Source organism: Pseudophryne corroboree, chromosome 9 (genome assembly GCF_028390025.1).
Source record: "Pseudophryne corroboree isolate aPseCor3 chromosome 9, aPseCor3.hap2, whole genome shotgun sequence".
NCBI lineage: Eukaryota > Metazoa > Chordata > Amphibia > Anura > Myobatrachidae > Pseudophryne > Pseudophryne corroboree.
Genome location: NC_086452.1, coordinates 316074587 through 316099500, shown reverse-complemented (window position 1 = coordinate 316099500; position 24914 = coordinate 316074587). Strand labels below are relative to the sequence as shown.

Below are 24914 nucleotides of genomic sequence, written 5' to 3'. Positions count from 1 at the left end.
CGCACTTCCTGATTGCGCTCGACGACTCCTCTTACTAGTGTGGATCCAGCTCACTTCCGGCAATGGCGGAAGTGACGTCTGCGTTCCACCATGCGTTCCACCCCACTTCCTGTGCTAATGGGGGTGGATCCAGGCGCCGAAAACGGCAATTATGCTGGCTATATAACAGGGGCCGGTGAGGCATTATCCCCAGACTCCAGTACCTATATATTAACTCTGCTGTGAGCTGACTGGTTTGACAAAGCTGAGAATCCTTGACAAAGGTCCTGGTTTGGACCGAAACGTCGGATGAATATGGACATTACTTTTGAACTGTGAGATTACCATTTACATTAAATATTTTGAATTTTTGATTTGAAATCTGGTGAGTGCTATCTGTTCCACTTAGTGGTTCATCCTGTATTATATATATATATATATATATATATATATATATATATAAAATTGTGTGATTATAAAAGCGCTGCAGGTCTGTGGGCATTTTGTGTTACACAGACATTTTATTACTGGCGCTGGGTTGTAAACTGGCAAATCCTATCTGTGTCCTTCTGACAGACTTTACTGTGGGTCTGTCCCCTATAAGTCCCGGAGTGTCTGTTGTGATTGTGCACGTGTGTGACATGTCTGAGGCAGGGAGCTCTTCCCCTGAGGGAGCCATTTTAGTGACACAGAGTTGTAATGTGGTGGCACTACCGACACACCATGAGCCTGAATGGGTGAAAGAATTATGTGATAGTGTGAATCATATCAGTAAGAGATTAGATAAGTCTGAGTTTCATGCAGAAAGCTGGAGAAAATCAGTGGAAGATGTGATTTTTAGTGGTTCTGCTTTTTTCATCCATAGGCGTCACCACTGGGTCACACAAAAGACCATTTGCACAAATAGTACAAACTGATACCGACATGGACTCTTATTCCTGTGTTGACACTAGTGATTCCAGGGGAATAGATCCTAAATTGTCAGTAAGCATTCAATACATGATTGTTGCTATAAGGGAGGTTTTGGAAGTTCCGGAAGCCCCTCCTGTACCTCAGGAGAAGGCTTATTTTTATAAAGAAAAGAAAATTAATGTAACTTTCCCTCCTTCTCACGAGCTAAATACTCTTTTTGAGGGAGTTTGGGCAAACCCTGAAAAGATCCTTTCCCGGCAGAGGACAGGAAAAGGTGGGAGTCACCCCTAGTTTTAGACAGTGCCCTGTCACGGTTAACAAAAAAGGTGATTCTCCCTGCACCTGGGATGGCTTCACTAAAGGAGACGGCAGACCGTAAGTTGGAGACTACTTTAAAATCTATTTATGTGGCCAATGGTACACTGCTCAGGCACACCATTGCTTGCGCGTGGGTGAGTAGTGCTATCGAAAAATGATCAGATAACTTGTCATCTGAAATTGACACGATAGATAGAGACGAGATACTCCTAACATTAGGTCATTTCAAAGACGCTGCTGCATACATGCTAGAGGCCATGAAGGATATTGGGCTTTTATGTTCAAAAGCCGCTACCATGGCGGTCTCGGCTCGGAAGGTGTTGTGGATTCGCCAGTGGAATGCTGACGCAGATTCCAAGAGAAATATGGAGGCTCTCCCGTATAAAGGTGAGGCCTTGTTTGGAGATGGGCTGGATGCGTTGGTCTCTGCGGCTACCGCAGGTAAGTCGACATTCTTGCCTTATGCTCCAGCACCGACAAAAAAGACACATCGCTCTCAGATGCAGTCCTTTCGGCCCAACAAGTACAAAAATGCCAAAGGTTCCTCCTTCTTTGCAGGGAGAGGACGAGGAAAAATGTTTGCAGCGTCTCCCGAATCGCAGGAGCAGAAGTCCACCCCTGCTTCTGCCAAATCTGCAGCATGACGCTGGGGCTCCCTTGCGGGAGTCCGCTCGGGTGGGAGCACGTCTGAAACTTTTCAGTCAGATTCGGGCTCAATCTGGCCTGGACCCTTGGGTTTTGCAAATAGTGTCTCAGGGATACCAGCTGGAGTTTCAAAACGTCCCCCCATGCCGATTTTTCAAATTGACCTTGCCAGCTTCTCTTCCAGACAGAGAAGTAGTAAAGGCTGCAATTCAAAAATTATGTCAGGATCAAGTCATTGTCCTGGTACCCTTGTCACAGCAGGGAGGAGGTTTTTATTCAAGCCTCTTCGTAGTTCCGAAGCCGGACGGCTCGGTCAGACCAATTCTGAACCTAAAATATCAATCTCTACCTGAAAAGGTTCAAGTTCAAGATGGAATCTCTGAGGGCAGTGATTTCCAGTCTGGAGGAATGAGATGTCATGGTGTCGGTAGACATAAAAGATGCCTACTTACATGTTCCCATTTATCCTCCACATCAGGCTTATCTGAGGATCGCGATACAGGATTGCCATTACCAGTTCCAGACGTTGCCGTTCGGACTCTCCACGGCACCAAGGGTATTCACCAAGGTGATGGCAGAGATGATGTTCCTCCTTCGACAACAAGGAGTCCATATAATTCCTTACCTGGACGATCTCCTGATAAAAGCGAGATACAAGGAACGGTTGGTGCAGAACATTGCACTCTCCCTGTCATTGCTCCAACAACACGGTTGGATTTTGAATTTTCCAAAGTCACAGTTGGTACCAATGGCAAGATTGTCTTTTCTGCGGATGATACTGAACACAGAAGTTCAAAGGGTATCTCTTCCAGTGGAAAAACCTCTGGAGATCCAGAAAATGGTCAAACAAGTTTTGAAACCGACAAGAGTGTCAATACACCAATGCATTCGGTTGTTGGGAAAGATGGTAGCGGCCTACGAGGCCATACAGTTTGGCAGATTCCATGCCAGAGTTTTCCAGTGGGATCTGTTGGACAAGTGGTCCAGATCCCACCTACACATGCACCAGAGGATAATCCTGTCATCCAAAGCCAGGATTTCACTCCTGTGGTGGCTGCACAGTTATCACCTATTAGAGGGATGCAGATTCGGGATTCAGGACTGGGTCCTAGTAACCACGGATGCAAGTCTCCGAGGCTGGGGAGCAGTCACACAGGAAAGAACCTTCCAAGGAAAATGGTCAAGTCAGGAATCCTGTCTTCACATAAACGTTCTGGAATTGAGAGCCATTTACAACGGCCTTCTACAAGCGGTGCATCTTCTACAAGATCAGCCAGTGCAGATCCAGTCGGACAATGTAACAGCAGTCGCGTACATAAACCGTCAGGGCAGAACGAAAAGCAGAGCGGCAATGGCAGAGGTGACAAAGATCCTTCTCTGGGCAGAAAGACATGCAAAAGCTCTGTTGGCAATTTTCATTCCGGGAGTAGACAACTGGGAAGCAGACTTCCTCAGCAGACATGATCTCCATACAGGAGAGTGGGGCCTCCACCAAGAAGTCTTCGCAGAGGTGACAAGTCTTTGGGGAGTTCCTCAAGTAGACATGATGGCATCTCGTCTCAACAAGAAGCTTCAGAGATATTGTTCCAGGTTGAGAGACCCTCAAGCAGTAGCAGTGGATGCACTGGTGACCCAGTGGGTGTTTCGGTTGGTATATGTCTTCCCTCCTCTTCCACTAATACCAAAAGTTCTCAAAATAATAATAAGAACAACGGTTCGATCAATTCTCATTGCCCCAGACTGGCCAAGGAGGGCTTGGTATCCAGATCTTCAAGAGTTACTCATGGAAGATCCTCGGCCTCTTCCTCCTCGTGAGGACCTGCTACAGCAGGGGCCGTGCGTATATCAAGACTTACCGTGGCCACGTTTGACGACATGGCTGTTGAGCACCGGATCCTAGCCCGAAAGGGGATTCCCAAGGAAGTCATTCCCACTCTTGTTCAGGCCAGGAAAGGAATAACGTCAAAATATTACCACCGTATTTGGAGAAAATATGTGTTTCTCTGACGTCCTAAGTGGATGCTGGGACTCCGTAAGGACCATGGGGAATAGCGGCTCCGCAGGAGACTGGGCACAACTAAAGAATGCTTTAGAACTACCTGGTGTGCACTGGCTCCTACCTCTATGACCCTCCTCCAGACCTCAGTTAGAATCTTGTGCGCGGCTGAGCTGGATGCACACTAGGGGCTCTCCTGAGCTCCTAGAAAAGAAAGTATAATTTTAGGTTTTTTTATTTTCAGTGAGATCTGCTGGCAACAGACTCACTGCTACGAGGGACTAAGGGGAGAAGAAGCGAACCTACCTGCTTGCAGCTAGCTTGGGTTTCTTAGGCTACTGGACACCATTAGCTCCAGAGGGATCGAACACAGGGCCCGACCTCGATCGTCCGGTCCCGGAGCTGCGCAGCCGTCCCCCTTACAGAGCCAGAAACAAGAAGATGGTCCTAGAAATCGGCGGCAGAAGACTTCGGTCTTCAACAAGGTAGCGCACAGCACTGCAGCTGTGCACCATTGCTCCTCATGCACACCTCACACTCCGGTCACTGATGGGTGCAGGGCGCTGGGGGGGGCGCCCTGAGCAGCAATATTAAACACCTTGCTGGCATAACAATCACATAATATAGTCCTAGAGGCTATATATGTAAAAAATACCCCTGCCAGATATCTATAAAAAAGCGGGAGAGGTCCGCCGGAAAAGGGGCGGAGCTATCTCCCTCAGCACACTGGCGCCATTTTTCCCTCACAGCTCCGCTGGAAGGATCGCTCCCAGGCTCTCCCCTGCAGTTTCAAGACTACAAAGGGTAAAAAAGAGAGGGGGGGGGGGGGCACTAAATTTAGGCGCAGTAGTTTACATATAAGCAGCTATAAGGGAAAATCACTCAGTTATAGTGTTAATCCCTGTGTATATATAGCGCTCTGGTGTGTGCTGGCACACTCTCTGTCTCCCCAAAGGACTTTGTGGGGTCCTGTCCTCAGTCAGAGCATTCCCTGTGTGTGTGCGGTGTGTCGGTACGGCTGTGTCGACATGTTTGATGAGGAGGCTTATGTGGAGGCGGAGCAGATGCCGATAAATGTGATGTCACCCCCTGCGGGGCCGACACCTGAATGGATGGACTTGTGGAAGGAATTACGTGAAAGTGTCAACTCCTTACATAAAAGGTTTGACGACATAGCAGATGTGGGACAGCCGGCTTCTCAGCTCGTGCCTGCCCAGCTGTCTCAGAAGCCATCAGGGGCTCTAAAACGCCCGCTACCTCAGATGGTAGACACAGATGTCGACACAGATACTGAATCCAGTGTCGACGACGATGAGACTAATGTAACTTCCAATAGGGCCACACGTTACATGATTGAGGCAATGAAAAATGTGTTGCACATTTCTGATGTTACCCCAGGTACCACAAAAAAGGGTATTATGTTTGGGGAGAAAAAACTACCAGTGGTTTTTCCCCCATCTGAGGAATTAAATGAAGTGTGTGAAGAAGCGTGGGCTTCCCCCGATAAGAAACTGGTAATTTCTAAAAGGTTACTAATGACGTACCCTTTCCCGCCAGAGGATAGGTCACGTTGGGAAACATCCCCTAGGGTGGATAAAGCGCTCACACGCCTGTCAAAGAAGGTGGCACTACCGTCTCCGGATACGGCCGCCCTAAAGGAGCCTGCTGATAGAAAGCAGGAGGCTATCCTGAAGTCTGTATATACTCACACAGGTATTATACTGAGACCAGCTATTGCTTCAGCATGGATGTGCAGTGCTGCAGCTGCGTGGTCAGATTCCCTGTCGGAAAATATTGATACCCTAGACAGGGACACTATATTGCTAACCATAGAGCATATTAAAGACGCAGTCTTATACATGAGAGATGCACAGAGGAATATTTGCCGGCTGGCATCTAAAATAAGTGCAATGTCCATTTCTGCCAGGAGAGGATTATGGACTCGGCAGTGGACGGGTGATGCAGATTCTAAAAGGCACATGGAAGTTTTGCCTTATAAGGGTGAGGAGTTGTTCGGGGATGGTCTCTCGGACCTCGTTTCCACAGCAACAGCTGGGAAGTCAGCATTTTTACCCCATGTTCCCTCACAGCCAAAGAAAGCACCGTATTATCAGGTACAGTCCTTTCGGCCCCAGAAAGGCAAGCGGGTTAAAGGCGCGTCCTTTCTGCCCAGAGGCAGAGGTAGAGGGAAAAAGCTGCAGCATACAGCCAGTTCCCAGGAACAAAAGTCCTCCCCCGCTTCCTCCAAGTCCACCGCATGACGCTGGGGCTCCACAGGCGGGGCCAGGTACGGTGGGGGCCCGTCTCAAAAACTTCAGCAATCAGTGGGCTCGCTCACGGGTGGATCCCTGGATCCTTCAAGTAGTATCTCAGGGGTACAAGCTGGAATTCGAGACGTTTCCCCCCCCCGCCGTTTCCTCAAATCTGCCTTGCCAACAACTCCCTCAGGCAGGGAGGCAGTGCTAGTGGCAATTCACAAGCTGTATTCCCAGCAGGTGATAGTCAAGGTGCCCCTCCTTCAACAAGGACGGGGTTACTATTCCACAATGTTTGTGGTACCGAAACCGGACGGTTCGGTGAGACCCATTTTAAATTTGAAATCCTTGAACACATATATAAAAAAATTCAAGTTCAAGATGGAATCGCTCAGGGCGGTTATTTCAAGCCTGGACGAGGGGGATTACATGGTATCACTGGACATCAAGGATGCTTACCTGCATGTCCCCATTTACCATCATCACCAGGAGTACCTCAGATTTGTGGTACAGGATTGTCATTACCAATTCCAGACGTTGCCATTTGGTCTGTCCACGGCACCGAGGGTATTTACCAAGGTAATGGCCGAAATGATGATACTCCTTCGAAAAAAGGGAGTTTTAATTATCCCGTACTTGGACGATCTCCTGATAAAGGCGAGGTCCAGGGAGCAGTTGTTGGTCGGGGTAGCACTATCTCGGGAGGTGCTACAACAGCACGGTTGGATTCTAAATATTCCAAAGTCACAGCTGGTCCCTACGATACGTCTACTGTTCCTGGGGATGGTTCTGGACACAGAACAGAAAAAAGTGTTTCCCCCGGAGGAGAAAGCCAAGGAGCTGTCATCTCTAGTCAGAGGCCTCCTGAAACCAAAACAGGTGTCGGTGCATCACTGCACGCGAGTCCTGGGAAAAATGGTAGCTTCCTACGAAGCAATTCCATTCGGCAGGTTCCATGCAAGGACTTTTCAGTGGGACATGTTGGACAAGTGGTCCGGATCGCATCTTCAGATGCATCGGCTGATAACCCTGTCTCCAAGGACCAGGGGGTCTCTGCTGTGGTGGCTGCAAAGGGCTCATCTTCAAGAGGGCCGCAGATTCGGCATACAGGACTGGGTCCTGGTGACCACGGATGCCAGCCTTCGAGGCTGGGGGGCAGTCACACATGGAAGAAACTTCCAAGGACTATGGTCAAGTCAGGAGACTTCCCTACACATAAATATTCTGGAACTGAGGGCCATTTACAATGCCCTAAGTCAGGCAAAACCCCTGCTTCAAAACCAGCCGGTACTGATCCAGTCAGACAACATCACGGCAGTCGCCCATGTAAACCGACAGGGCGGCACAAGAAGCAGGACGGCGATGGCAGAAGCCACAAGGATTCTCCGATGGGCGGAAATATCACGTGTTAGCACTGTCAGCAGTGTTCATTCCGGGAGTGGACAACTGGGAAGCAGACTTCCTCAGCAGGCACGACCTCCACCCGGGAGAGTGGGGACTTCATCCAGAAGTCTTCCAACTGATTGTAAACCGTTGGGAAAGGCCACAGGTGGACATGATGGCGTCCCGCCTAAACAAAAAGCTAGAAAGATATTGCGCCAGGTCAAGAGACCCTCAGGCGATAGCTGTGGACGCTCTAGTGGCACCGTTGGTGTACCGGTCGGTTTATGTGTTCCCTCTTCTTCCTCTCATACCCAAGGTACTGAGGATAATAAGGAGAAGAGGAGTAAGAACTATACTCATTGTTCCGGATTGGCCAAGAAGAGCGTGGTACCCGGAACTTCAAGAAATGATCTCAGAGGACCCATGGCCTCTGCCGCTCAGACAGGACCTGCTGCAGCAGGGGCCCTGTCTGTTCCAAGACTTACCGCGGCTGCGTTTGACGGCATGGCGGTTGAACACCGGATCCTGAAGGAAAAGGGCATTCCGGAGGAAGTCATTCCTACGCTGATTAAAGCTAGGAAAGAAGTGACCGCAAACCATTATCACCGCATTTGGCGAAAATATGTTGCGTGGTGTGAGGCCAGGAAGGCCCCAACGGAGGAATTTCAGCTGGGCCGTTTTCTGCACTTCCTACAGTCAGGGGTGACTATGGGCCTAAAATTGGGTTCCATTAAGGTCCAGATTTCGGCTCTATCGATATTCTTCCAGAGAGAACTGGCTTCACTACCTGAAGTTCAGACTTTTGTTAAGGGAGTGCTGCATATTCAGCCCCCTTTTGTGCCTCCAGTGGCACCGTGGGATCTCAACGTGGTGTTGGATTTCCTAAAGTCACATTGGTTTGAGCCACTTAAAACCGTGGAATTAAAATGTCTCACGTGTAAAGTGGTCATGCTGTTGGCCTTGGCTTCGGCCAGGCGTGTGTCAGAATTGGCGGCTTTGTCATGTAAAAGCCCTTATCTGATTTTCCATATGGATAGGGCAGAATTGAGGACTCGTCCCCAGTTTCTCCCTAAGGTGGTATCAGCTTTTCATTTGAACCAACCTATCGTGGTGCCTGCGGCTACTGAAGACTTGGAGGCTTCCAAGTTGTTGGACGTAGTCAGGGCCCTGAGAATTTATGTTTCCAGGACAGCTAGTGTCAGGAAAACTGACTCGTTGTTTATCTTGTATGCACCCAACAAGCTGGGTGCTCCTGCTTCAAAGCAGACTATTGCTCGCTGGATCTGTAGTACGATTCAGCTTGCACATTCTGCGGCTGGACTGCCGCATCCTAAATCAGTGAAAGCCCATTCCACGAGGAAGGTGGGCTCTTCTTGGGCGGCTGCCCGAGGGGTCTCGGCTCTACAACTTTGCCGAGCAGCTACTTGGTCGGGGTCAAACACATTTGCTAAATTCTACAAGTTTGACACCCTGGCTGAGGAGGACCTAGAGTTTGCCCATTCGGTGCTGCAGAGTCATCCGCACTCTCCCGCCCGTTTGGGAGCTTTGGTATAATCCCCATGGTCCTTACGGAGTCCCAGCATCCACTTAGGACGTCAGAGAAAATAAGATTTTACTCACCGGTAAATCTATTTCTCGTAGTCCGTAGTGGATGCTGGGCGCCCATCCCAAGTGCGGATTGTCTGCAATAATTGTATATAGTTATTGTTTAACTAAAGGGTTATTGGTGAGCCATCTGTTGAGAGGCTCAGTTATTGTTCATACTGTTAACTGGGTATAGTATCACAAGTTATACGGTGTGATTGGTGTGGCTGGTATGAGTCTTACCCGGGATTCAAAATCCTTCCTTATTGTGTCAGCTCTTCCGGGCACAGTATCCTAACTGAGGTCTGGAGGAGGGTCATAGAGGGAGGAGCCAGTGCACACCAGGTAGTCCTAAAGCTTTCTTTAGTTGTGCCCAGTCTCCTGCGAAGCCGCTATCCCCCATGGTCCTTACGGAGTCCCAGCATCCATTACGGACTACGAGAAATAGATTTACCGGTGAGTAAAATCTTATTCTTGGTGTGAATCCAAGAAGGCTCCTACGGAAGAGCTTCAGTTGGGACGTTTTCTCCATTTTCTGCAGGCAGGTGTGGATGTGGGCCTAAGATTGGGTTCAATCAAGGTTCAGATTTCGGACTTGTTAGTTTTCTTTCAAAAACAGTTGGCCTCCTTTCCATATGTTCAGACGTTCGTGAAAGGGGTGCTGCACAACCAACCTCCATTTGTGCCTCTGGTGGCACCATGGTATCTTAATGTGGTGTTGCAATTTCTTCATTTGGATTGGTTTGAACCTCTACAGGAGATAGAATTGAAGTTTCTCACTTGGAAAGTGGTCATGCTATTGGCCTTGGCATCCGCAAGGCGGGTGTCTGAGTTGGGGGCCTTGTCTCACGAGCCCTTACCTGATCTTCCATGAAGATAGGGCAGAGTTGAGAACTCGCCAACAATTTCTTCCGAAGGTGGTTTCGGCTTTCCATATAAACCAGCCTATTGTGGCAGTGGCTGCTGACACCTTCACTGCGTCAAACTCTCTAGATGTGGTTCGAGCTTTGAAAATTTATATCACAAGAATAGCTAGGATTCGGAAAACAGTAGCTCTGTTTATACTGTATGCTCCCAACAAGATTGGGTATCCTGCTTCTAAGCAGAACATTGCGCGCTGTATCAGAGGGACGATTCAGCACACTCATTTCACGGCAGGATTGCCGATATCGAAGTTGGTGAATGCCCATTCTACTAGAAAGGTGGACTCATCCTGGGCGACTGCTCGGGGGATCTCGGCGTTACAACTTTGCTGAGCAGCTACTTAGTCAGCGGCAAACACGTTTGCAAAGTTTTACAAGTTTGACACCTTGGCCGATGAGGACCTCAAGTTTGGTCATTCGGTGCTGCAGGGTCATCCGCACTCTCCAGCCCGTACTGGAGCTTTGGTATAACCCCATGGTACTGAAGTGGACCCCAGCATCCTCTAGGACGTATGAGAAAACAGGATTTTAATACCTACCGGTAAATCCTTTTCTCCTAGTCTGTAGAGGATGCTGGGCACCCGACCCAGTGTGTACTTTACCTGCAGTTGTTAGTTTGTTGTTACACGAGTGTCGTGTTACGATTATTTTCAGCATGTTGCTGCAATTGTTCATACCCGTTGGCATGTGTTAAGTTGAATGCCATGTTGTGCGGCATGGTTGAGGTATGAGCTGGTAAGAATCTCACCTTTAGTTTAAAAGTAAATCCTTTCCTCGAAATGTCCGTCTCCCTGGGCACAGTTCCTATACTGAGGTCTGGAGGTGGGGCATAGAGGGAGGAGCCAGTTCACACCCTTGAAAAGACTTAAAGTGCCCATGGCTCCTGCGGAACCGTCTATACCCCATGGTACTGAAGTGGACCCCAGCATCCTCTACGGACTAGGATTTGCTGGTAGGTATTAAAATCCTGTTATAAGAGTTTCGGCAATGCAGTGGCACAGAGGCTCTCCTTAATTCCTGTAGAGTCCTAGAGTTGTCAGCCATGTTGTATATGCAGAGAATGGGGTCATAGTGCAGCGATTGCATCATTACCACCCGCCCCTTGATTCAAACTTGATATTCACTGCATTGTAATGTGGGGAAGGGAAGGGGAAATGGAATCATGATCACATGATTCAATACAAATCACGTCATCTAATTCCCAAGGGATATGCAGCTTGTTTTGCGAATATTTTCCTATTAGATTTTATTTTTTTTGATCAATTTGTTATACTTTGTTACAGGGATGTTGGTGAATGTGGAAAATGCCACTGCTTTAAACCTCATTACTGAGGGTAAGTAATAGAGTTTCGTAAATTATTTTTTTAGAAATGGACAACTGTCATAAAACTGTTTTATATGCTTTGTAAAATTATTATTATCACTTATTTATATGGTGCTATAAGGAATCTGGTGCAATAAAAAGTTATTTTCAATACAATGCATAGCAAAACCTGGGCAAGGTTTATTAACAAACAGTGGGGTGGCCAAAGGTTTGGTGCTTTTGGCTGTAGAGAAGAGCTGAAGGTATAAATGAGGGAAGGAAAAGCATATGAGGTAGAGGGCCTGCTCATGAGAGCTTACAGTCCAAAGGGTAGTGTCAGACAGATCTGTGATACAATGGGGAGTGACAGTGAGCCAGAAGCATTAGGATGAGAGCTGGATGACTTTGATAAAGAAGTCGGTCTTCTGAACCTGTTTATAGTTTTGTCCAGTGGTAGGAAACAGCACTGGAAAAATCTTAACTGTAGAGTGGGAGAAAGTAATCAGTTGGAAGGAGAGGCTGCAATAATTTGTAGAGTGAAGTGGTTGGGAGTGTGAAGGTAGATGAGGGGTCGGATGTAATGCAGTGAGAGATGACCGAGGGGTCGGATGTAATGCAGTGGGAGATGACCGGAGCTCCAAGATTCCGTCTGAATTTGTATGTTTTTTTCAAGTAGCAGATATTTACAAGGCAAAACTAGATTTTACAAGGCAAACCAGGCAGATCATGGCCATTTTCGAGTGTGTATCTGACGTCAGTTGCAATGGATTGCGACTAAAAACATGGCTCCGGTGCGAGTGCATTTTCATTATTCTGAGTTGCCCTAGGTCAACAGCAACTGTCGATGGTACTCGATTTCTACGTAGGCGTGTTAAAGTACCATGCTGCCAGAGTGGATAACCATCACACAAGGGGCATGGCTATCAGTTTAGCCAGTGAAAGTCTTCTCTATAACTCAATACCCATTGTTACAGAGTAATTCCATATATCCATTTTAGAGATACAAAGAATGAATGATAATATTGGCTTCTGTAACCTGAAGCCGAATTAACATCCCTACACTGTAGCCTTGGCCAATTAGCATTTAAATAACCAAGCTCACATGGCCAGCTCAGCTCACTGATACAGCTAGCCCACATGCTGTGAAAGACACACCCACAGGTATGAATATACTGTACCCACTTGAAATCAAAGCTCACTCACTCAGAATCAATCTAGCTCTCAGAAGCATGGCTTGCTCATCACCACGACCGATCTCCTTACTAAGGCTAAGTATTGTATACACATGGCTTAATGGCATAGAATAGTTAAATATGTGTTTGTGATAAAGTAGTTGTGAAACGATTAGCATAGAATAGTTAATCTGGAGATACAAATGGCTTAAGGTTAATGATACTTGTGCAATTATGTGAAATATGTGTTGGTGATAATACTCTATGAAATCTGTAATGAATTGGAACAGTAGACAATCTGTAGCATAGCATTCCTGGTATACATTCCTGGTATGGTGATTTATAACAGATTGTAGTGGTTTTGTATGGTGCATCTTGCTGAAGTATAGAAGTCAACACAAACTTCCTTTTGTTACTGTAGTCATGTGCTTGTAGCAATGGCATGCTGATACTTGTGGTTACCTGGTGATCTGGTCTTGTGATGGCTCATATGGACAGCATGAGATATGTGGTGCTGGTCCTGGAAGGCTGGAATTAGTTGGTTTTAGGCCTGAAAAGTTAGCATAATGCGGTACAGACTGGGATTGGCATATAATTACAGGCTACATTATATAACATAGCCAGCATACCATATGCTCTGGTTATTGAGATACTGTGTTGGCTTGGAATTGTGAAAGGTGATTAGATGGCTTAGAATTGTAATATCAGCACATATGCATTATGTTGAAGCTTATACGTTTTGCAATATAGTGGAGTCTTATGGCTTCTGCTATGTGATTATGGTGTAGCAAAGAATGCCATGTGTTTGGACTTGCAAATCTAAAATGGCTGCTGCCATTCCCATTTGAACCATATGTTACAGACTTTGGAATCATGGGAGTTTTCCCAAAACGGAGTCTAGCTTCTGTCCCATGCGGTCTGTGGACAATGCAGCCACATGTTGCCCCTCCCCCACACACACACACACACACACACACACACACACACACACACACACACACACACACACACACACACATACATATACCAAAACCAATACCCTAAGATATTTCTTTAAGATATATATTGTCCAATATATATCAATAAATCTAGGATTTAGCCGAGTGCTTTGAGTAAATATCTCCCCAGTAATAAATACACAGATACAGTACAGTACATACATCTCTCACACTCCTTTCATCCTATTTGTTTCTTATATAGTTTGAATCTGTGAAACTATTATATGGTGACTTGCATTGTATTTGACCAATACTGTTTAATGATAAAAGTGAATTCTATAAGTAGCAATTGTTTGTTGAAATACATTCTTATGATTTACATTCTATATGACTGGCGTGCATTCTTATATGAACAGAATATTCCTAATGATTTAAAGATATATATGTCTAGATGCAACCTCTGCGGGTTTGCTTGTAAAAGGAAAATTATACATTTGCTTCAAAGATATGAAATATAGTAATATAATACAAGCAATAGAATCAGACAGAGAAAAGGAGGGGAATAGAAAAGGAAAAAGTATACCCCCTTAGCACGACCCCTTATCACCCATAATAATTTACAATAGAAGATACATAACCCCACTCAATATTATTTTTTTATTAAATCATAAATTAATGTAGACCTCATAATGGATTATAAACAATGACATTAAAACTTACTGTTTATGTAGATACTAGTATTTTGGAACTGTCATACGCCAGGTCTCTAGCTATTACACCCAGCATTGCCAAGGTGTTTCTCTCTTAACCCCAACTCTCCATCTCTGTCCTCACCTTCCATCTCTCACCTGAGTCACTTCTGTCCCTCCTCCCCATCTCGGGGTATATGTACTAAAGTGTGACATTTTACACACACACATTTTACACACCTGCACATTTCTATCTTTGTCCCTCTTCTCCCTGTCAGCCTTTCTGTCTCCATCATATTTGTGCCCATCATCCCCGACCGCTATTGGTTTCTATCCTCTCCCCCCTTCACCCGTCTGTCTCATTTCTGCCCCCCCCCCCCCCACCTCCTAGTTGTACTATATACTGCTTATTACCATGGGATATTCAGGACCTTTGCATGATATCAAGACTGACCACCTGTCCCAAAACTGATCACACCACAATGGTTAAGGATACCGACTGAACTACTGAACTATAGAGAAAAGAGCCAAAAAGAGCTATTGAACGGCCATCTACCTTAAGTTTGTACACACCATCAGCCAGAACTTTGGCTCTCCTAATTATGGTCATGCTCAGGGGGAAGAGGGAGGGAACTGCGCATGGGTGAAGAAAGTACTGGCTACAGGTGCTGACAGGAGTGAACATTCGCTGGCTGAGGGAGAAGAGAAGCTGCTTCTGTGTACATGTCTATCTATCTATCTATCTATCTATCTATCTATCTATCTATCTATCTATCTATCTATCTATCTATCTATCTATCTACTGTAGCTCTATCTACAATTAGGTCCATATAAATTTGGACATTGGTACAGTTTTTAGCATTTTTACTCTGTATGCCACCATAATGGATTTGAAACTAAACAATGAAATTGCAATTGAAGTTCAGACTTTTAACTTTAATTCAAGTGGTTGAACGAAAATATTGTATGAAATATTTGGGAATTGCAACTATTTTTATACACAGTCCACTATTTTCAGGGGCTCAAATGTAATTGAACAAATTAACATAATAAATAACATTTTCATTTCTCTGACGTCCTAGTGGATGCTGGGTACTCCGTAAGGACCATGGGGAATAGACGGGCTCCGCAGGAGACTGGGCACTCTAAAAGAAAGATTAGGTGCTATCTGGTGTGCACTGGCTCCTCCCTCTATGCCCCTCCTCCAGACCTCAGTTAGAATCTGTGCCCGGCCCGAGCTGGTTGCACACTAGGGGCTCTCCTGAGCTTCTAGAAAAAGAAAGTATTTTTTAGGTTTTTTATTTTCAGTGAGATCTGCTGGCAACAGACTCACTGCTACGAGGGACTGAGGGGAGAGAAGCGAACCTACCTGCTTGCAGCTAGCTTGGGCTTCTAAGGCTACTGGACACCATTAGTTCCAGAGGGATCGAACACAGGGCCCAACCTCGATCGTCCGGTCCCGGAGCCGCGCCGCCGTCCCCCTTACAAAGCCAGAAGACAGAAGAGAATCCTGAAAATCGGCGGCTGAAGACTTCGGTCTTCATTAAGGTAGCGCACAGCACTGCAGCTGTGCGCCATTGCTCCCTATGCACACCACACACTCCGGTCACTGATGGGTGCAGGGCGCTGGGGGGGCGCCCTGGGCAGCAATTAGAGTACCTTACATGGCTAATTGACACATAATACAGCTTTTAAGCTGTATATGTGTATAATCCCCCGCCATTATACAGATAAAAAAGCGGGAGAAGTCCGCCGAGAAGGGGGCGGGGCTATCTTCCTCAGCACACCGGCGCCATTTTCTCTTCACAGCTCCGCTGGAAGACAGCTTCCCAGGCTCTCCCCTGCAGTTTCCAGGCATCAAGGGTAAAAAAGAGAGGGGGGGCACTAAATTTAGGCGCAAACTATATATAAAAGCAGCTATAGGGAAAATCGCTTTTGTTAGTGTAAATCCCTGATTATATATCGCTGTGGTGTGTGCTGGCATACTCTCTCTCTGTCTCCCCAAAGGACTTTGTGGGGTCCTGTCCTCAGTCAGAGCATTCCCTGTGTGTGTGCGGTGTGTCGGTACGGCTGTGTCGACATGTTTGATGAGGAGGGTTACGTGGAGGCGGAGCAGGAGCCGATAAAGGTGATGTCGCCCCCTGCGGGGCCGTCACCGGAGTGGATGGATATGTGGAAGGTTTTAACCGACAGTGTCAACTCCTTACATAAAAGGTTTGACGACGTGACAGCCATGGGACAGTCGGCATCTCAGCCCGCACCTGCCCAGGCGTCTCAGAGGCCATCAGGGGCTCAAAAACGCCCGCTGACTCAGATGGCAGACACAGATGTCGACACGGAGTCTGACTCCAGTGTCGACGAGGATGAGATAAATGTACAGTCCACAAGGGCCATCCGATGTATGATTACGGCTATGAAAGATGTTTTACACATTGCAGACATAAACCCGGTTACCACAAAAAAGGGTATTATGTTTGGAGAGAAAAAGCAGCCAGTGACTTTTCCCCCATCTGATGAGTTCGAATGAACTGTGTGAAGAAGCGTGGTGTTCGCCTGATAAGAGACTAGTAATTTCTAAGAGGTTACTGGCGGCGTACCCTTTCCCGCCAACGGATAGGTTACGCTGGGAGACAACTCCTAGGGTGGACAAGGCGCTCACACGCTTATCAAAAAAGGTGGCACTGCCGTCTCAGGATACGGCCGCCTTAAAGGAGCCTGCAGATAGAAAGCAGGAGGCTATCGTGAAGTCTGTGTATACACACTCAGGTACTATACTGAGACCTGCTATTGCATGGATGTGTAGTGCTGCAGCAGCATGGTCTGATTCCCTGTCAGATAACATTGATTCCATTGACAGAGATACTATTTTGCTAACTATAGAGATTATTAAAGACGTAGTCTTATATATGAGAGATGCACAGAGGGACATTTGCCGGCTGGCATCTAGAATTAATGCAATGTCCATTTCTGCCAGGAGAGTATTATGGACTCGGCAGTGGACAGGTGATGCTGATTCTAAAAGGCACATGGAAGTTTTGCCTTATAAGGGTGAGGAACTGTTTGGGGACGGTCTCTCGGACCTCGTGTCCACAGCAACAGCTGGGAAGTCGACTTTTTTACCTCAGGTTCCCTCACAGCCTAAGAAAGCACCGTATTATCAAGTAAAGTCCTTTCGGCCTCAGAAAGGCAAGCGGGTAAGAGGCGCGTCCTTTCTGCCCAGAGGCAGGGGTAGAGGGAAAAAGCTGCACCAGACAGCCAGTTCCCAGGAACAAATATCCTCCCCTGCTTCCACTAAGTCCACCGCATGACGCTGGGGCTCCACAGGTGGAGCCAGGTGCGGTGGGGGCCTGTCTCCGGAACTTCAGCGACCAGTGGGTTCGCTCACGGGTGGATCTCTGGGTTCTACAGGTATCTCAGGGATACAAGATGGAGTTCGAGACGTCTCCCCCTTGCCGTTACCTCAAATCAGCCTTGCCTGCTACTCCCAAGGAAACGGAGGTAGTACTGGCGGCAATTCACAAGCTGTACCTCCAACAGGTGATAATCAAAGTTCCTCTCCTTCCACAGTGACGAGGTTACTATTCTACAATGTTTGTGATACCGAAACCAGACGGTTCGGTGAGACCCATTCTAAATTTGAAATCCTTGAACACTTATATAAGGAAGTTCAAGTTCAAAATAGAATCACTCAGGGCGGTTATTGCAAGCCTGGAAGAGGGGGATTTTATGGTGTCACTGGACATCATGGAGGCTTACCTAAATGTCCCCATTTACCCACCTCACCAGAAGTACCTCAAGGTTGTGGTACAGAACTGCCATTACCAATTCCAGACGTTGCCGTTTGGTCTGTCCACGGCACCGAGGGTGTGTACCAAGGTAATGGCCGAAATGATGATACTCCTTCGAAAGACAGGAGTTATAATTATCCCGTACTTGGACGATCTCTTTATAAAGGCGAGGTCCAAGGAGCAGTTGTTGATCGGTGTAGCACTATCTCAGGAAGTGTTACAACAGCACGGCTGGATTCTGAATATCCCAAAGTCGCAGCTGATTCCTACAACGCGTCTGCTGATATTGGGCATGTTTCTGGACACAGAACAGAAGAAGGTGTTTCTCCCGGAGGAGAAGGCCAAGGAGTTGTCATCTCTGGTCAGAGACCTCCTGAAACCAAAACAGGTGTTGGTGCATCATTGCACGCAAGTCCTGGGAAAGATGGTAGCTTCTTACGAAGCAATTCCCTTCAGCAGGTTCCATGCAAGGAACTTTCAGTGGGACCTGTTAGTCAAGTGAGGATCGCATCTTCAGATGCATCGGCTGATCACCTTGTCCCCGAGGGCCAGGGTGTCTCTGCTGTGGTGGCTACAGAGTGCTCATCTTCTCGAGGGCCGCAGATTCGGCATTCAGGACTGGGTCCTGGTGACCACGGATGCAAGCCTCCGAGGTTGGGGAGCAGTCACTCAGGAAAGAAACTTCCAAGGACAATGGTCGAGTCAGGAGACTACCCTACGCACAAATATTCTGGACCTAGGGGCCATTTACAATGCCCTAAGTCAAGCAGAACCCCTGCTTCAAAACCAGCTGGTGCTGATTCAGTCAGACAACATCACAGCTGTCGCCCATGTAAACCGACAAGGCGGCATAAGAAGCAGGATGGCGTTGGCAGAAGCCACAAGGATTCTCCGATGGGCGGAGAATCACGTGCTAACACTGTCAGCAGTGTTCATTCCGGGTGTGGAAGCAGACTTCCTCAGCAGGCACGACCTCCACCCGGGAGAGTGGGGACTACATTCAGAAGTCTTCACGCAGATTGTAGACCGTTGGGAACGGCCACAGGTGGACATGATGGCGTCCCGCCTCAACAAAAAGCTAAAAAAGTATTGCGCCAGGTCAAGAGACCCTCAGGCGATAGCTGTGGATGCACTAGTGTCACCGTGGGTGTACCAGTCGGTTTATGTGTTCCCTCCTGTTCCTCTCATACCCGAGGTACGGAGGATAGTAAGTAAGAAAGGAGTAAGAACTATATTCGTAGTTCCGGATGGGCCAAGAAGAACTTGGTACCCAGAACTACAAGAAATGATCTCGGAGGACCCATGGCCTCTGTCTCTCAGACAGGACCTGTTACTGCAGGGGCCCTGTCTGTTCCAAGACTTACCGCGGCTGCGTTTGAAGGCTTGGCGGTTGAACGTCGGATCCTAACGGAAAGGGCGTTCCAGATGAAGTGATTCCTACGCTGTTAAAGGCTAGGAAAGACGCTGCCTGAAGTTCAGACGTTGTTAAGGGAGTGCTGCATATTCAGCCCCTTTTTTGTGCCTCCAGTGGCACCTTGGGATATCAACGTAGTGTTGGATTTCCTAAAATCACATTGTTTTGAGCCACTTCAGACCGTGGAGTTGAAGTATCTCACGTGAAAAGTGGTCATGCTTTTGGCCTTGGCTTCTGCTAGGCGTGTGTCAGTATGGGCGGCTTTGTCATGTAAAAGCCCTTATCTGATCTTCCATATGGACAGGGCAGAATTGAGGACTCGTACCCAATTTCTCCCTAAGGTGGTATCAGCGTTTCTTTTGAACCAGCCTATTGTGGTGCCTGCGGCTACTCGGGACTTGGGGGATTCCAAGTTGCTGGACGTAGTCCGGGCCTGAAAATCTATGTTTACAGGACAGCTAGAGTCAGAAAAACTGACTCGCTGTTTATCCTGCATGCACCCAACAAGCTGGGTGCTCCTGCTTCTAAGCAGACTATTGCTCGCTGGATCTATAGCACTATTCAACTTGCACATTCTGCGGCTGGACTGCCGCATCCTAAATCAGTAAAAGCCCATTCCACGAGGAAGGGGGCTCTTCTTGGGCGGCTGCCCAAGGGATCTCGGCATTACAACTTTGCCGAGCTGCTACCTGGTCGGGGTCAAACACGTTTGCAAAATTCTACAAGTTTGATACCCTGGCTGAGGAGGACCTTGAGTTTGCTCATGCGGTGCTGCAGAGTCATCCGCACTCTCCCGCCCGTTTGGGAGTTTTGGTATAATCCCCATGGTCCTTACGGAGTACCCAGCATCCACTAGGACGTCAGAGAAAATAAGAATTTACTCACCGGTAATTCTATTTCTCGTAGTTCGTAGTGGATGCTGGGAGCCCGTCCCAAGTGCGGTTTTTCTGCAATACTTGTATATAGTTATTGCTTAACTAAAGGGTTATTGTTATGAGCCATCTGTTCAGTGAGGCTCAGTTGTTATTCATACTGTTAACTGGGTATAGTTATCACGAGTTGTACGGTGTGATTGGTGTGGCTGGTATGAGTCTTACCCTGGATTCCAAATCCTTTCCTTGTAGTGTCAGCTCTTCCGGGCACAGTTTCCCTAACTAAGGTCTGGAGGAGGGGCATAGAGGGAGGAGCCAGTGCACACCAGATAGTACCTAATCTTTCTTTTAGAGTGCCCAGTCTCCTGCGGAGCCCGTCTATTCCCCATGGTCCTTACGGAGTACCCAGCATCCGCTACGGACTACGAGAAATAGAATTACCGGTGAGTAAATTCTTATTTTTTAATACTTGTCAGAAATCCTGACAAGTATTAAAAATGACTGTCTGAAGTCTGGAGCCCAAGTGTATCACCTAATGATGGCGTATGCTTTGCCAGGCCTTTACGCCAGCTGTCTTCTGTTGTGTTGTTGGTCTTTTTGCCTTTAGTTTTGTCTTCAGCAAGTGAAATGCATGCTCGATCAGGTGACTGACTCAGTTATTGCAGAATATTCCACTTCATTGCCTTAATAAACTCCTGGGTTGCTTAATTATATAATTATTTTGTAGAATAAACATAATCAGCACACAAATAAATACAGGTCTATACTGTTTGAAGAAATGTCTTTAATATTTTACTCCCTGAGCATGCTCTCAATAGATGTACTATATATAGTGACTGAACAAACATTGGCACGCATTAGTAATCACCCTACCACTCTACGGGGTATATGCAATTAGCGGCGAATCGCGGCAATTTTTCGTCCGTTTTTCTATTCGACACAATTCGACAGTCTAATTTCGGCAAGTGGGTGTCGAAATTGACCATATGCAATAAAAAACGGATTCGACAGTCCCGCTGACGAAAAACGGCCGATTTGACGGATTTTGTTCCGATTTTTTAAAAACGGGTAAAAACGGGAAAAAACACGGAAAAAAATGGCGTGGGGTCCCCCCTCCAAAGGATAACCAGCCTCGGGCTCTTCGAGCTGGTCCTGGTTCTATAAAAACGGGGGAAAAATGGACAGGGGATCCCCCATATTTTTAAAACCAGCACCGGGCTCTGCGCCTGGTGCGGGTGCAAAAAATACGGGGGACAAAAAGAGTAGGGGTCCCCCGTATTTTTTACACCAGCATCGGGCTCCACTAGCTGGACAGATAATGCCACAGCCGGGGGTCAATTTTATACAGCGCCCTGCGGCCGTGGCATTAAATATCCAACTAGTCACCCCTGGCCGGGGTACCCTGGGGGAGTGGGGACCCCTTCAATCAAGGGACCCCTTTCAGTCCGCTGGTCCGGGTGTTCGTTTATTTGTTTTGCCAAGTACCAGGATTTATATCTGGACACTGGATTGAGGTGAGTATAATTTTATTCACAGGTACCCCGGATCGTCGGATCAGGAGACGCGGCAGTCGGCGGGTCAACATAGGTAAGTATGTGTGTGTCGGCAGGTGTGCAATAAAGTTTTACTCTCAAGGTGTGTGTCTCCTGTTTTTATTTGGGTATTTTTTTTCCAGTAGTACCACAGGTACCAGCGGGCCCGTTTTTCACCCGCATGCTGGTACTTGTGGTTCTCCGAGTACCAGCTTGCAGGGGAGGCTTGCTGGGACTTGTAGTACTACAGGAAAAAACAATATTCTTTCAAATTTCTCAAGGCTTTCAGCCCCCCATCCGCAGCCCTTGGATGGGGGGGACAGCCTCGGGCTTCACCCCTGGACCTTGGGTGGCTGGGGGGGGGGGACCCCTTGATTGAAGGGGTCCCCACTCCCCCAGGGTAACCCGGCCAGGGGTGACTAGTTGGATATTTAATGCCACGGCCGCAGGGCGCTGTATAAAAGTGACCCCCGGCTGTGGCATTATCTGTCCAGCTAGTGGAGCCCGATGCTGGTGTAAAAAATACGGGGGACCCCTACTCTTTTTCCCCCCCGTATTTTTTGCACCAGCACCAGGCGCAGAGCCCGGTGCTGGTTTTTAAAATACGGGGGATCCCCTGTCCATTTTCCCCCCAGATTTTTAGAACCAGGACCGGCTCGAAGAGCCCGAGGCTGGTTATGCTTTGGAGGGGGGACCCCACGCCATTGTTTTTCGGGATTTTACCATTCCATTTATAAAAAAAAAAAAAATTAAAAATATATAAATAATACTTGTGCCTCCCAAAAAAACAAACCAAGTACCTAATCCCTTCTAATATAAATAGATATGCTATTACCAATAAAAAAAACACCAAAAAAAACATGTTTTCAATTTTTTTTATTAGATTCACCCACCAAAGTGTGGCGGATTGAAAATGACGAATTTACTGTCTAAAAGCACTGTTGTCGAATTTCAAAACTTCAATTGAATATACTTTTGTCGAATTGCCGCATTTGTAACATTGCAGAAAAGTCGAATTTGACAAATGTCGAATTTCAAAAAGTCGAATTTTGAAAGTCCGTTTTTTTGACGGAAAGTACTGAATTGCATTGTCGAATTTTTTTTTTTTTTTTGGCGAAAAAGTCCCGTTTTTCGACAATTTCGGGAATTCGACTGCAATTGCATATACCCCTACATCTCAAAGATATTGTAATACTGTAGGGGTATCTTTTTAAGTAAGACTCAAACTCAATCCTATACATTCAAAGAAATATATCAATGTAATCTGCCACATGGGAAGATTTAGAATCTTTAAACGCCACTACAACACAACCTGGGATTAACTGTTTTATGCACTTTTGACAAATAATAAAATTGTCAATTGTCACTGGGAGTTGGTAGATGGGATGGCCCGTTCTATGGTTGCCTAGCAACCAGCAATAGACACGGAGGCGAGATTAGTACACACCTGGGGACATCTAGTGGCTGTTATTTAAGATTAAGTTGTGGATCACGCCAGCCCGGGTATAAGCACCATTGAGGGGATAGCAGTGGATTTTAAAATATGATCTAATGTGCATTAGAAGCATTGTTTTGAAACAGGTTAATCCCGCCCTTATTGTGATGTCAGGTGGGCGTCGATGATTGAATGGTGGGTATGTAAGGGGCCGGTGAGGCATGGTCAGATAGGCTGATGGTTTCTTTATGTGATGGCAGGACGGCTGCTAAATGATGTTTATGTCTCCTGATGACGGTCTGCAATGACCGAAAACGTTTGAGTTTACCTTTTGGATTATCTGAATGGACTGTATTACACAGTCTTGTAACGCTGTCTGGATAATAAACCTTTGCTAAATACTTTATAAGAAAAGACTGGTGAGTGCTCCATTCTTTTGTGTCTACAAGTGGATCCCTTGGAGGATTTTTGTGGAAGACACCCCAGCTGTTGTTCCAGTATTACACGTGAGTGCGACTTTTTCTGCATATATATATATATATATATAATATATATATATACACACACAGTGGGGCAAAAAAGTATTTGGACAGCCACCGATTGTGCGAGTTGACCCACTTAAAAAGATGAGAGGTCTGTAATATCCATCATAGGTACACTTCAACTGTGAGAGACATACAGTAATCTGAAGAAAAAAAAACTAGGAAATCATTGTGTGATTTTTAAACAATGTATTTGTATAATCTTGCAGAAAATAAATATTTGGACAATCAAAATGTTTAACTCAATACTTTGTAATATAACCTTGGTTGGCAATTACAGAGGTCAAACGTTTCCTCTAGTTCTTGACCAGGTTTGCACACACTGTAGCAGGTATTTTGGCCCACTCTTCCATGCAGATCTTCTCTAGATCTGTCATGTTTTGGGGTTGTCGCCGGGTAACACGGACTTTCAACTCCCTCCACATATTTTCTATTGGGTTGAGGTCTGGAGACTGGCTAGACCACTCCAGGACCTTATAATACTCCTTATTTGCCCAGGTGGTGTGTTTGGGGTCATTGTCATGCTGGAAGACCCAGCCACGTTCCATCTTCAATGCTCTTACTGAGGGAAGGAGGTTTTTGCCCAAAATCTCACGATACATGGCCCTATTCATCCTCTCCTTAATACGGATCAGTCGTCCTGTCCTATTTGCAGAAAAGCAGCCCCAAAGCATGATGTTTCCACCCCCCCTGCTTCACAGTGGGTATGGAGTTCATAGGATGCCATTCATCATTCTTCTCCCTCCAAACACGGCGAGTGGAGTTTATACCAAAAAGTTTGATTTTGCTCTCATCTGACCACATTACATTCGCCCAATCCTCCTCTGGATTATCCAGATGGTCACTGGCAAACTTTAGATGGGCCTGGACATGTGCTGGCTTAAGCAGGCGGACCTTTCGGGTGCTGCAGGATTTCAATCCATGACATACTGTGTTACTAATGGTAACCTTTGGGACTGTGGTCCCAGCTCTCTTGAAGTTATTGACCAGGTCCCCCCGTGTAGTTCTGGGTTGATTCCTCACCGTTCTCAAGATCATTGATACCCCTCGAGGTGAAATCTTGCATGGAGCCCCAGGTCGAGGGAGATTGTCAGTGATCTTGTATTTCTTCCATTTTTTTTATAATTGCACCAACAGTTGATCTCTTCTCACCAAGCTGCTTGCCTATTGTCGAGTAGCTCATCCCAGCCTTGTGCAGCTCTACAATTTTGTCCCTGATGTCCTTAGACAGCTA

General features: G+C 46.8%; 1 protein-coding gene across 2 annotated transcripts in view; it reads left to right on the top strand.

The window, feature by feature from the left end:
• The window catches only part of MEI1 (meiotic double-stranded break formation protein 1), a 1382157-nt gene that overhangs the window by 160425 nt on the left and 1196818 nt on the right, over positions 1-24914 (top strand). For both annotated transcript variants that reach the window (XM_063940445.1, XM_063940446.1), the window contains exon 3: positions 11279-11329. In XM_063940445.1, coding sequence (XP_063796515.1) covers positions 11279-11329 — 51 coding nt within the window. The remainder of the gene's footprint in view (positions 1-11278; positions 11330-24914) is intronic.